Below are 13,128 nucleotides of genomic sequence, written 5' to 3'. Positions count from 1 at the left end.
CGAGCAGGGAGCCCGATGCGGGACTCGATCCCGGGACTCCAGGATCATGACCTGAGCCGAAGGCAGTCGCTCAACCAACTGAGCCACCCAGGCGCCCTTAACCTCCCTTTTTAACACCTGAAGTTGATCCTGACGGACTCTCCAGATACTATCAGAGTGCTCCCCAAAGAGCCCCAACTTTGTCCTCATTCCAGCAGAGGACAGAAGCTCATAGGGCTTTTTTTTTTTTTTACATAAAAGCATAAAGACTAAAACAGAAACAGTCCACAATCCTACCACCTATATAAACCCTGCCCATAAGCATAGCTAGAAATTAGGAAGGCCAAACAATAAAGTACAATAAAAGCCTTTTTCCACCTTTCCCTGTCGAACCAATCCTCACAGATCATTGTTAACAGTTTCCTGAGTTATCTGTCCAGAGGAAAGTAAAAACGCACATACACACCACCAGTTACACATTCGCACACGTATGCATGGATAGATGTCTTTCTGAACACGTATACACACAGGTCAAGCTATACACATTCCACATCTTGCTTTTTTTCACTTGATGACATACTGTGGAGACAGCAGCCTATCAGCCTATGCAGATTTCCCTAGTATCATACTCCAGACCCCTACGGATGAGCACGCAGATCGTTTCCAGTTTTTTCTGGTTTTTCACTGTTACAAGATAATGCTTCAGTAAACGTCCATCCAGGACACAAACATTTTTTAATGTTAGCTTTTTTCCACTTTATTTCTCTTTTCTGATATTGAAATAAATAAATACTGACAGTGCCAAAAAAAAAAAAATATGTCTAAAGAAAGGACAAGACAAAGGCTGTGAGATCCACTCAGCTGAACGCAGGCTACTTCCCGCTAGTCCTTCATAAAATGCACCTTCTCCTCACATAGTTGGGACTGGGGTGTGATCATTCCCTGGATTACTGAGTGATTACCACACGTCAGGCATGGTAAGGCACTAAGCACCTTACGTGTGTATTTTCCTTGGGTGGATTGACATCCTGGTGGAATGTCACCTGGTGGAACTGCCACCATCCAGGAGCACAAGGGACTACCCAGCAGAAGGCAGGGCTGCTACACTCCCTCCCAAAGGTTGGCTACCTCTCTGCACCCCCTCCAACCTTCTCCATGGCTGGGAGCTAAGAAGGACGTGGGAGAGGACAACCTACCTCAGACAGTACCTCCGAAGCAGTCTCGGGGTTCCGCAGGCTGTCCCCTGGTGTGGGGGTACTGCTGTCCCCTCGCTGCCCCACGCTCAGAGCCTGCTCCCACTTCTGCAGAGCCTCCTCGAACAACTCCATGCCTGAGCACGGGCGGGAAGACAAGGGAGAGTCTGACCTCGGCAGAGGAGAGCAGCCGGGCCCCGCACTCAAGATGGGGTCAGAAGGGCAAGGAGGCAGGAGGACACGAAAGGACAGAAACGGTCAGGACTGTGTGAGCCGGCTCCTAGTCACTTTTCCAAGGCGGCTCAGTTTACAGGCCGCCACTCAGACCGGATTTGTTCCTAGAGACTGTCCCCTATCCACAAAAGGCTAGAAACCCTCGAATGAGGGTTTTGGGGTCGGGAGTGGGGTTCCAAACCAGCACCTGGGAAGGTGTCCTGAGTCCAGCCTGGGCTCCCGGGAGGAGGCCATTCTTCCCCCAACTCTGCCCCAGAAGAGGCCCTATGGCTGGCCTCCTGGCCAGTACCTTGCATGTAGAGACTCTCTGCGTTGCTATCACCGGTAGTCACAGACTCTTCCATCCCTCTGGTGTCCCACGGTCCCGAGCACGCAGCCGTGGGGCTGGATGAGTTCACTGCTACCATCTGGGCACCAAGCAGCACAAGGACCCAAGGGCAAGGGGTAAGGCCCTCCCAGACCCTTTGTAGGACCCAAGCCCCTCCCACTGCCTGGTCCTGTGTCACACACCCTCTCCTAAGACCACCCCTGAAGCCAGCCCCTGGCACGCGGCCAAGCCCTCAGCAGGGCCTGGTCCCACCAACTTTAAGCACCCGGCGGCACTTTTACAGAAACTGCAGAAGTGGGAGGAAAGAGACCAATGGCCATCCCAGAAACCAGCAGCTTCCTACAGAAGCCGTCCTGGGCCCGTTCCCTGCTCTGGCACTCTGTGACTGGGGGGACTAGGAAGACTGAGGGAGCTCCCACCACCACAGGACAGGGCAGCGCCCACATTCGCCACACTTCTCACCCTGCTGGGATGTGGGCTCCTCCAGGGCAAGAGCCCGCTCTTGCTCACCCCTGGGTTCCCAGGGCAGAGCCGGGCTCAGAGCTCACTGCACAAAGCGGTCACTAGATGAACGAATGAGCCCAAAGCCACTCCCCAGGAGAAAATATGCTTCTCTTTGTCTCATTTATCTCTTTATCTTCAACAGAGTCCCTGGCACAAAGCAGACGCCTGCTCCGTGTCTGATGAACGAATGAATGAACTTTCATAGACAAGTCTCTACCCCACAAGAGACCACCCACCTCTCTTCTGCCCCTAACCACCTCTCTCTCACCGAAGCCTGGCCCTCGGTTAGTGAGCAGTGACAATCTCGGAAAGCCTGTGTGGACAGATGAGACACCGAAGGAAATCTCTCCTGTCTTCCTTCCAGTCTGTCAGCTCCGCGAGGGCAGAGATTAGAGCCTCCTCGGTACCCGGGCCTGAGCCCAGAGCCCCTAGTGCCCTGCCCTGGCTATTTACCGAAGCCAAGCTGTGGGAGGAGCCTGAGTGCTTGCTGGGCTCGATGGAGGAGATGCCACTCAGAGTGTCGTTGCTCTTGCTACTGGGGCTCTGCATCCTCCGGCTGGAGTAGCCTGCGAGCAACAGGAGGGCAAGGGTCACGCAGCCTTCGAGTCCGGCCTTTGCACAGGCTGTTCCCACCTCCAGCAACCCTCCCCTTCCTCATCTGGGCGCTTGCCCTACATACCCTTCTAAGTCAGGGGGACGGCAGAGCGCCCACGTGCGTGCGCTTAGCAGAGCGCTACGCCCCTGCCTGTCATCCTGCTCACTACCGTATCCCTGTCGCCCAGCACAGGGCCTGGCCCAGAAGGCCCCGGACCTGCCAGGTAAGCCAGAGAATGAGGTCTGGCGACTTCTCCGCCTACTTCTCACTCAGTCTCCCCTGCGAAGGAATTCTCCTCCTTCCAAAAAGAATTTGAGACAATGGCTTCTTTAAATACAAAACATTTTTTTTTAAGTGAGAAAAGTAGGGACAGGAACAGAAGGTAACACCAGAGGTGGTGGTGGTGGGACGGGTTAGGCAAGCCAGAGGTTGCCCACAGGAGCAGCTCCAGGTGTCCCAGGGGCCCGTGGACACAGAAACCCAGCTACATCAGCGCTTCTCAGGGCCTGCTCTAGACTAGTCTTAAAACTTCTTTTTCCAGCTGTAAAGAGAAAACTTCCCTTTTGCAATGATAATTCGCAACTAAAATTCATTTTCATTTAAGGGGATTTTTCCTTCTTCTTCTTCTTCTTTTTTTTTTTAATGTAGGCTCCATGCCCAAAGTGGGGCTTGAACTCATGACCCTGAGATCGAGAGTTGCACGCTCTACTGACTGAGCCAGCCAGGCGCCCCAACGGGGATTTTTGCTTCTTAAACCAGGTTTCTACCAAGATGTGAGCCTGTGAGGACTTCCTGCCCAGGGAAGAGATCCATATGATATTCAGGCATGGCAAACAGTGGGTTGCTGGGTAACAAAATGAACAGGGTCTATGAGGGTTTTGAAAGCCACACCAGCAGACACAAAATGGCTCAGAGGCTACCAGGGGCTGGCGGGGGAGGAGAGAGGCACTGACTACACAGGACATGGGGACTGAGAGCATAGTGGAACAGTTCTCGATGTGATGTAAATACAGGACTCTAGGTGCTACACAAAATTCCATAAAGAACTGTATGCTCGAGGCGCCTGGGTGGCTCAGTCATTAAGTGTCTGCCTTTGGCTCAGGTCATGATCTCAGGGTCCTGGGATCGAGCCCCACATCGGGCTCCCTGCTCGGCGGGAGGCCTGCTTCTCCCTCTCCCACTCCCCCTGCTTGTGTTCCCTCTCTCGCTATGTCTCTCTCTGTCAAAAAAATAAATAAAATCTTTTAAAAAAAAAAAAAATTTCTGTATGGCAAGGGGCGCCTGGGTGGCTCAGTCGTTAACCGTCTGCCTTCGGCTCAGGTCATGATCCCAGGGTCCTGGGATCGAGTCCCGCATCGGGCTCCCTGCTCCACGGGAAGCCTGCTTCTCCCTCTCCCACTCCCCCTGCTTGTGTTCCCTCTCTCGCTGTGTCTCTCTCTGTCAAATAAATAAATAAAATCTTTAAAAAAAAAAGACCTGTATGCTCAAAAGGCTGAACTTAACTTTAAAAAAGGGGTGGGGAGGATGGAGAGAATACCACCTGGCTCAGGAACCACATGGCCCTTCTTGCTCCTGAGCCAGGGGGCTTCCCTCCCTGAGCAGAGGAGCTGCATCCTGCCACTCCCTCTGGATGCGGGTGTTCCCAAGGGGTCCTCAGATACTGAGAACTGCCGCCACCAACAGGACATGCGCATCTGGCTGCATCACCCACCAAATCCTTGACTTGGTGATGACTCAGGGAAGGGTCTACCACATCCCCGCTTCCCGGAGGGGAACTCAGCTTGGAGACAGGACATCACTAGCCCGAGACCCGACAGTGGCCAGGGGCCCAGCTGGGACTTGACTCCAGGTCAGGCCCTCCCCCAGCGCCTCACACCTACCTTTCTTCACCGATGGGATCTTCCTGGCCATGAGGATGGGGAGGGGCACCGTGCCCAGATATGCACCTCCCATCTCAGGGCCGACCTGCTTCTTCCTCCGCCGTCGCCTCTTCAGCTGATGGGCGGCCAGGGCCAGGGCCACCGTGCCCAGGGCTGTGGCAAAAAGGACCTTCCGCAGGCCGGGTGTCAACCGCAGCTGGGAGAAGGCAGACTGCAGGAAAAGAGGGAGGCGGCTGGGCTACATCTCCCTGGAGGAGCTGAGGTGGGCAGAGCTGTGCTGGGGAGCACCTGAGGGACACAGGAGGCCTCAGGCACTCGGGGTCCATTTGCTGACCAGGAATGAGAGGCAGTCACCCCCGAGGGGGCACTGGGCCAGCACCTCTGAAATGTGGACCACGGGGACGTAAAGAGGTCGGGGACAGCAAAATGGCAATGCCAAAGAGATCACATCTAGGGCCCAGTAGGTGTCCCTCACTCCATCGGTCATGATTCTAACAGCTGCAGTGACTGAGCCCCTACTATGCCAGGCACGGAGCTAGGATTTTACCTGCACTCCCTGGCTGAATGCCTGTCCTTTTCCAGGTGAGACTCTGAGGCTCACATAGGTTAAGACACGTGCTCAAGGTGACAGGGAGTCAGAAATCGAACCTAGATCTCCTGACCCCATTTCTTAATGACTCCTTGAAGTTGGTAACATTCCCTCCACCTAACTGCCCCATCTGTACAATTCCCTGCTCCTCACTCTCTGCCTGCTGAACTGGGAGCCCCTCACGTGGGGCTGCACCCCACACAGCAGACCTGGTCAGCCACAAACATCTGCGGTTGGCAGGGAGGGCATTATTGACCCCTTTGATAGACTGAAACACTGAGGCCAAGAGTTCACATAGCCCTAGCGTGAAGACCGGGCTTGGGACTCCAGACTCCTCACCTAGTCATTCCTGCTCTGCACAAAGAGAAGACCTCAGAAGCCTGGGGCAATAATGAGAGACAGGCTTTCCCAAAGGCTAGAGACCCTGGGATGAGTGGCTCAGTGTTTCAGAGGCCAGAGGGGTAAAGGCAGGACCACAACCCATCCCAACGTTTACCTGCCCAAAGGTCGTGTACAGGAACACAGGGATCTCGGCCACCGTCATGGCCAGCGCCTGGATCATGGACATGCCCTCGGTCCTCCGGAACGCCATGGCAGGACCAGCACCCTCGGGTCTAAGAGCTTCCAAGGAAAATGTCTTCAACTGGCTGCTGGCTGGGTCCCAGGCACCATCCACGCCTCGGAAAGATAGGGACACACATACCAGAGGGTCCTTCCACAGAGCTGAGAGACAGATGACCAAGTCAGACAAGGATATGCTCAGGTGAGCACAGCGAAATGCCCGTAAGAGTGCCCTGGGGGATGAGGTGGGAGCAAAGCCCACCTCTGGAACACCAGGCCTGGAATCAGGCCCCTGCCTTCTGCAACCACCAGCAGGAAGGCAGCCAAATGTCCCACATACCCTCTGCCCGCCCTGAGCCCTAGGAGCAGAAGACTGCATCTCTGGCATGTTGGCCCAAGAACAGACCCAAGGCCTGGGAGATGGATAGGTCACTCTCAAACTTGGGGCTTTCTGCCACACTTGCACAATCTTTTTAAACCCGTGGTCCACTGGCTACACAAAAACTTCAGGCCACAAAAGGGTCAGGCCCCTGACTGAGAATCATTACATGTTTTTCACCTCCCACAAAGCCAAGAATGTTTTTATTTCCTGCGGACTGTATTATGAAAGCAGCAGGGTGCTCCCTCAAATAGCGAAAGCTACTACACTCTATGTGTATATTCTGCACTGGGTTCTTTCCATATGTTATTTCACGGGATCATTACAAGTCTGTGAAGGAGATGCTATCTAGCCCCGCGCCCCATCTCTGCCAATTTCCAAAGAGGAAAGTGAGACTCAGAGGGGTTTTAAGTCAGGAGGAATCCACAGTCATACCGCTAGTATGAGGTAACATCAGGACTTGGACCAAGGTCTACTGGACTTTAGACTCTGTACTCAGTACAACCCTTTAGCTAAACCTGACATGCAGTAGGAAGTGGCAAGCCCCAGCAGAACCACAAACTACAAGAGCAACTTTCCCCATTCCAAGGTCAGTGAATAAATGGCTCAAGCACACATTGCCCAGTCCCCAAGATCCTGCAGAGCACTCCCCAACTGCCACCACAAAGACCAAGGATGCCTTCAAGGTCTCCTGGGACCTCAAGCGGAAGGAATACACAGGCCAGGACAGACCCTATCGACCTGGGACAGCGGCCAAAGTCACTGGAGCAGCACAAGAAACAGCTTATTCCCAGTGAGTGGGAAGGATGGACGATCCTACCAGTGTAGATCTAGCGCTGGGCTGCGTGCATGAGGGGGGCAAGTGGGGGAATACCCAGTCTAGGGCCAAGGAAACGGTCATGCTGTTAAGATAGGAGACATCGTGGGGCACCTGGGTGGCTCAGTTGGTTAAGCGACTGCCTTCGGCTCGGGTCATGATCCTGGAGTCCCAGGATCGAGTCCCATGTCAGGCTCCCTGCTCTGCGGGGAGTCTGCTTCTCCCTCTGACCCTCCCCCATCTCATGCTCTCTCTCTCGTTCTCTCTAATAAATAAAATAAAATATAAAAAAAAAAAAGATAGGAGACATCGTGCCAGGAGGCTGTGAATTGACCACCTCCAGTGGTCAGGGCCCGGGTTCGTACCATAAGCCAGCCCTCTCATTCCCCCAACCCGGCCCAGGCCTCAGAACACCAGAGGATCAGCAACCACTATTTCCCCAGCACTTACACTATAGGCCAGGCTTCCCACAAGCTCTGGCTGGGAATCAAGTCACTCAGAGACAACCACTGCTTATGATGGGGAAACTGAGGCCATGAGACGTAAGCAACCTGACTGACTTCGCTAACTGACCAAGCTGGGATGTGACCTCAGCTGCAAGGGATCCTGAAGCTATGGTGTTTCCCCTGAGGCGCCTGCTACAGCAACCGCGTCTCCCTCCTTGCCACACCTGAAGGACTTCTGGGCCCAAGTGAGAAGCCCACAGGGAGCTACAACAGTGAACCCGAACACGTGCTCCAGGAGTGAGACGGGGCTGGGAGGCCTGGTTACTTGCCTGCAGGAGAGTCAAGAGCAGCCTCTGCTGCTCCAGACGAGAGGAAGAGTGGCAAGTGCAAGGTGATGACACTGCCCCCAAGCCTGCTTCACTCCAGGGTTGGATCCAGACTCAGCTCAACCGTGCTCTATTCTTCCCCACTGACACAACCTGGGGAGAAGCCTCCTCTTCTCCACGATGACAGCCTGTAGCAACGTTTCCCACCCTGTGCACACTTCCAACGCCATTCCCAGCTGGGGAAGTCACCCTATAACCTTGGGCAGGAACCTCCGCATTTGGCCCCCCCTGTGGCATTTACAACACCCTCAGCTTGGATGCCCACACTTTCCACAGCGGCAACCTCCTCCCTTGCCCTGGGCAATCCTATTAATGACTGGCCTGAGCAGCCCGTCCTTCCTGCCTGACCCCAGCAATGTCCCGAGCCCAGGCACTCCGCTGAACCACCCTCTGCCCAGTCTCTCTTCATGGCACCCTACACACCTTACAAGTCTGACCAAGCACTTGTAATGCGTAATGGGCACTCCCGTACTGAACCTCAGCAATATCCCCTTCTTCAGAATCTATTCATCTCATCTTGGACATCTCCCTGCGCAGCCCCAGTTCAGGCCCCCTTTTCTCTTGCCCGACCCCTGGAATATCCTTGAGGGTCGTCTAGGTGCCCATTGGCGCCACCCACGGCCGGCACACCTGCTCCCTCCATCTCGGGTACTTCCTAGCCCACGTTCGGGTACCTGCGACCCTGCCACGTTCCAGGCCCGGGCATCTCCTCACTGACCTAACCTGGTACCTTCCGTTCCACCTCTCGCGCCGCCCACGGCCCGGGTACCTGTTTATTCTAACCCCGGCCCTTCTAGTCCGTCTGAGCCCGGACACCTGCGCTCCCACCCAGATCCTTGCTCAGACCCGGTTCCCACCCGCTGCAAGCCTCAGTCCCGGGCCCTGCCGCGTCGCCCGCCGCACGAGCTCAACCCGGGGCGCCACTCACCCAGGATCCCATCGCTGCGGAAGGGCAGCGTCTCCTTCTCCAGCGCCCGCGCAACCAACCTCGCGGCCACCGCGGGGGGCGTGGCCTCACGCCGGGCCAACCCTCTTTTGCCCAATGAACGTCGCCGAATTCCGGCCACCGGGCCTGGTCACGTGACCAGGCTGGCCGCACCTCCTTCGGCCCCTGCTCCGCCCCCTAAGTGCGGTTGAGGCGCGGAAGTGATCTCCCCTACCATTGGCCGTCGGGATTCGATTGACTCCGGTGGCTGAGTGGGGCGGGGCCACCCTTAAAGAGGCTGAGGCGGAGCTATGAGGTCTCTAAGAGTCTTTCTGGGAGGGACCTGCGATCGGTTTGAGCCCTATTTGGCTTCGCTGCTCCTTCGGGTTCCCACACAAATTCGGCCCGCCTTTCAAGGGCCCATTTTCTTTCTTTCTTTTTCTTTTTTCTTTTTTTTTTAAAGATTTTATTTATTTATTTGACAGAGAGAGAGGGAACACAAGCAGATAGAGAGGGAGAGGCAGAGGGAGAAGCAGGCTTTCCGCTGAGCAGGGAGCCCGATGCGGGGCTCGATTCCAGGACCCTGGGATCATGACCTGAGCCGAAGGCAGACGCCAAACGACTGAGCCACCCCGGCGCCCCAAAGGACCCATTTTCAAATGCCACTGCCTCTGACTTCCCACAGCATCTTAAACCAAACTTGGCACTCTCCACTTTCTTTTGGAGCTGTTTGCAAATCTCCCCTACCAGACATTGTCTCCCTGAGAGCTGAAGTCAAGTGATTACCTTCCTGCCGCTCAACGGTGCCTCGAACGAAACACTGGGTTTGGAATAGAGCTGACTTGAGTTGGAATCAAGTCCCGCCACTTAAGCTCTCTGGAGTTCACGCGGTTTACCCCTCTGTAAGTGGGTGTGGAATTCCTACCTTGCCCAAGTCACAAGGCTTTGGTGAGGTTTGGAGAAAACAGTGTGGCAAGTCCTTTCATAACTGCGAAGAGCTGTTTGTCTGGTTTTTGTTTTTTAAGATTTTATTTATTTGAGAGAGAGAGAGAGAGCAAAAGAGAGAGAAGGAGCAGAAGGAGGGGCAGAGGGAGAAGCAGACTCCCTGCTGAGCAGGTAGCCAGACATGGGGCTCCAACCTGGGACTCCAGGATCATGACCTGAGCTGAAAGCAGACGCTTAACTGACTGAGCCACCCAGATGCCCCTGCGAAGAGCTGTTTTTAAATATAATTATCAGCAAGGTCGCATTCCTTCATTCATTTGACAACTAATATATCTATGTGCCAGTGGTGGACAAGATACATGGTGGCCCCAGGGAGCTCAGAGGAAGCAGATACTTAATTACAACCTTGTGTGATAGTTGCTCTGATGGGAGAAACTCAGGAATGTGTGGAGACTAGGAGACACCTGGGCTTGCAGGGGGAGGTGAGAGACTCTGAAAAGAAAGGGATGTCCAGTTGCAAACCTGAAGGATGAGCAAGAATTAGCTGGGTAAAGGGGAGAGGACTGAGCATTCCAGGAACAGCACAGGCTGCGACCCCAAGGCGAGAGAGAACCTGGTATCCAGTGAGCCAAGGAAGAGGGAGCCAGAGCAAAGACTAGTGGTCTCCACAGTTGGCCTGCCTGGGTTCTGGGCTCAGTCTGACACTCTCACTCTGTGCCCTGTGACCTTGTGCAAATCACTTAACTTCTTGGGCGCCCTTGTGGCTCAGTCAGTTAAGCATCTGCCTTCAGCGCAGGTCATGATCCCAGGGTCCTGGAATCGAGTCCTACATCGGGCTTCCTGCTTGGTGGGGAGTCTTCTTCTCCCTCTACCTTCCCTGCGCCCTGCCCCCCGCCGCTTGTGCTCTTGCTCTCTGTCATGCTCTCTCTTCAAATAAATAAATAAAATCTTTGAAAAAAAAATCACTTAACTTCTTTAAACCTCACCTTCCTCACCCCTAAAATGAGGAGGAGGATGGTTTCAGAGCTATTATGACCATTCTAGGTGATTATTCACTTAAAAGTGCTCAATGTTGGACCTGGCATGGTCTCAGGACATTTGGCAACTAATTGCTAGTAAGACAACTGCAATAGCCAATTGTAAACTAGTTAAATAGATGAAGCATATAGACTGGGACAGGTATAAGTAATAACTACTATCTACTGTCTCTCTCTCCTATTCATCTATTTATTTATCTTAATTTTTTAGTAGACTCTATGCCCAACATGGGGCTCAAACTCACAACCTTTACAGCTATAGCAAGTGTCACATGAGCTACCAACTGAGCCAACCCGGAGCCCCACTCTCTCTCCTCTTTATCCTGCTGTGTTTTTCTTCCCAGGACTCATCACTTGACATATTTGTTACATATTTGTTTGCCCAAGAAGGAAGGGGCCTTGTTTTGTTTACCTCTCCAACCCTGGTGCCTAAAACCGTGCCTGGCTCACAAAGACTTTCTCCTTGACCAAACCTGTATCAGGCTCCTCTGAGCCCTCTGTTCAACTAGGTTGACCTTGGACTTCCATCTGTGTCCTTGTAGAGTCCAGTTTTAGCAAGAATTTCCCACCCTTGGGGGGCGCCTGCGTGGCTCAGTTGTTAAGCATCTGCCTTCGGCTCAGGTCATGATCCTGGGGTCCTGGGATCAAGCCCCGCTTCAGACTCCCTGCTTGGTGAGCCTGCTTCTCCCTCTCCCTCTGCCTGCTGCTCCCCCTGCTTGTGCTCTCTCTCTGTCTGTCAAATAAATAAATAAAATCTTTAAAAAAAAAAGAATTTCCCACCCTTGGTATCTGATCACCCTCCATATTTAAACAAATTCCTCATTTTCTACCCTTAATATCTTGGCCTGCCTTCAGGGAGAATCCCGCTAGCCTTGATGTTTCCACTTAGTCATTTTCCATCCACTGACACCGCCCCCCCCTTTAGCTCTAAATCTCTACTTGTCCTTGTTGTACTCAGAGTTGAGCCCCATTTCCCTCCCTTACTGCAAAACCCCCATTGCAGTGGTCCCTCTTGAATAAAGTCTTCCTTACCATCTTTAACAAATACCATGAATACTTTTATTAAAAATATTTTATTTATTTATTTTGAGAGAAGGCGCCTCCTTAGCGCAGTAGGCAGCGCATCAGTCTCATATTTATTTTGAGAGAGAGAGAGAGCGGGGGGAGGGGCAGAGGGAGGGAAAGAGGGAGAGAAGCAGACTCCTGTTGACCTGAGCTGAAATCAAAAGAGTCATTTAACCGACTGAGCCACCCAGGTGCCCCTAAATCTTTTTTTTTTTTTTTAAACAGTGCTCAAGTGTGCCTGGGTGGCTCAGATGGCTAAGCATCTGCCTTCGGCTCAGGTCATGATCCCAGGGTCTTGGGATCGAGTCCCGCATCGGGCTCCCTGCTCAGCAGGGAGCCTGCTTCTCCCTCTGCCTCCTTCTCTCTCTGTCTCTTATGAATAAATAAATAAATAATTTTTAAGTTTTTTTTTAAATTTATTCATTTGAGACACAGAGATACAGAGAGAGAGGAGAGTGCATGAACAGGGGGAGAGGCAGAGGGAGAGGGAGAAGCAGGCTTCCTGCCGAGCCAGGAGCCAGACGCGGGGCTTGATCCCAGGGCCCCGGGACCACAACCCGAGCCGAAGGCAGATGCTCAACCATCTGAGCCACCCAGGCGCCCAATAAATAAAATCTTTAAAAAAAAATAAACAGTGCTCAATGTGAGTTATTGAATGAGTGAACATATAAGTATATTGATATATGGCTTTTGAAGATGATAGGGCTGGATGCTGACTGAATGAATGATACTGACCACCATAGACAGACATTGGTAAATAAATGAATGATCAGTACAGATGAATAAAAGCACATAGTGATGGCTCCAAATAAGTAATAAACACAGACTCATTAAATGGGTGCACATTAAGTCACCTGGAAGCTTTCCAAACTCCACCTTCCTGGGCCTCATGCATGCTAAGAGAACCAGTCTGGGAGTGGGTCTGGGGTCTGGATTTTGAACAAAACCCCAGGTGACTGAGCTCACCCTGCGGAGACAGGCTGGGGTAGGTGATGGGGAACTGGGGTTAGTATATGGAGATAAACAAGCCAGGCATCCAAAGGATGGAGCCAGGTAGGAGACAGCACCAGTTCGGGAAAAGAGCTCTCCACTGCATTAAAAGATGAAATCTACAGGTAGAAAGCAGAGAGAGGCGGAGATAGATAATAAGCCCTTCTAAGGTCCATGAAAGGGAGGATGTACCTGCAGGTCGTTCCCTTGCTTGTCCGGGACTGTGAGGAGGTAAGTTCAAGATCAGCAAGTGTCCCTGCCCCGAGCGCAGCCCA

The 13,128-nt window shown here is 53.1% G+C and overlaps 1 protein-coding gene across 2 annotated transcripts in view; it reads right to left on the bottom strand.

Annotated features, from left to right (window-relative positions):
• MIGA2 (mitoguardin 2) overlaps positions 1-8,914 on the bottom strand; it is a 25,658-nt gene extending 16,744 nt beyond the window's left edge. Inside the window, exons 1-6 of one of the 2 annotated variants that reach the window (XM_021691164.1) lie at positions 8,820-8,914; positions 5,799-6,025; positions 4,714-4,924; positions 2,692-2,804; positions 1,696-1,813; positions 1,176-1,309 (exon numbers count right to left, since the gene is read on the bottom strand). In XM_021691164.1, coding sequence (XP_021546839.1) covers positions 1,176-1,309; positions 1,696-1,813; positions 2,692-2,804; positions 4,714-4,924; positions 5,799-5,894 — 672 coding nt within the window. In that variant the 5' untranslated portion in view covers positions 5,895-6,025; positions 8,820-8,914. The remainder of the gene's footprint in view (positions 1-1,175; positions 1,310-1,695; positions 1,814-2,691; positions 2,805-4,713; positions 4,925-5,798; positions 6,026-8,819) is intronic. The other variant, XM_021691165.1, reaches the window with a different exon arrangement.
• Positions 8,915-13,128: the final 4,214 nt, after the last annotated feature.

Source organism: Neomonachus schauinslandi, chromosome 13 (assembly GCF_002201575.2).
Source record: "Neomonachus schauinslandi chromosome 13, ASM220157v2, whole genome shotgun sequence".
Taxonomy (NCBI): Eukaryota; Metazoa; Chordata; class Mammalia; order Carnivora; family Phocidae; genus Neomonachus; species Neomonachus schauinslandi.
Note: the sequence above shows the minus strand (reverse complement) of the source record. Positions and strands in the feature narration are given on the sequence as shown.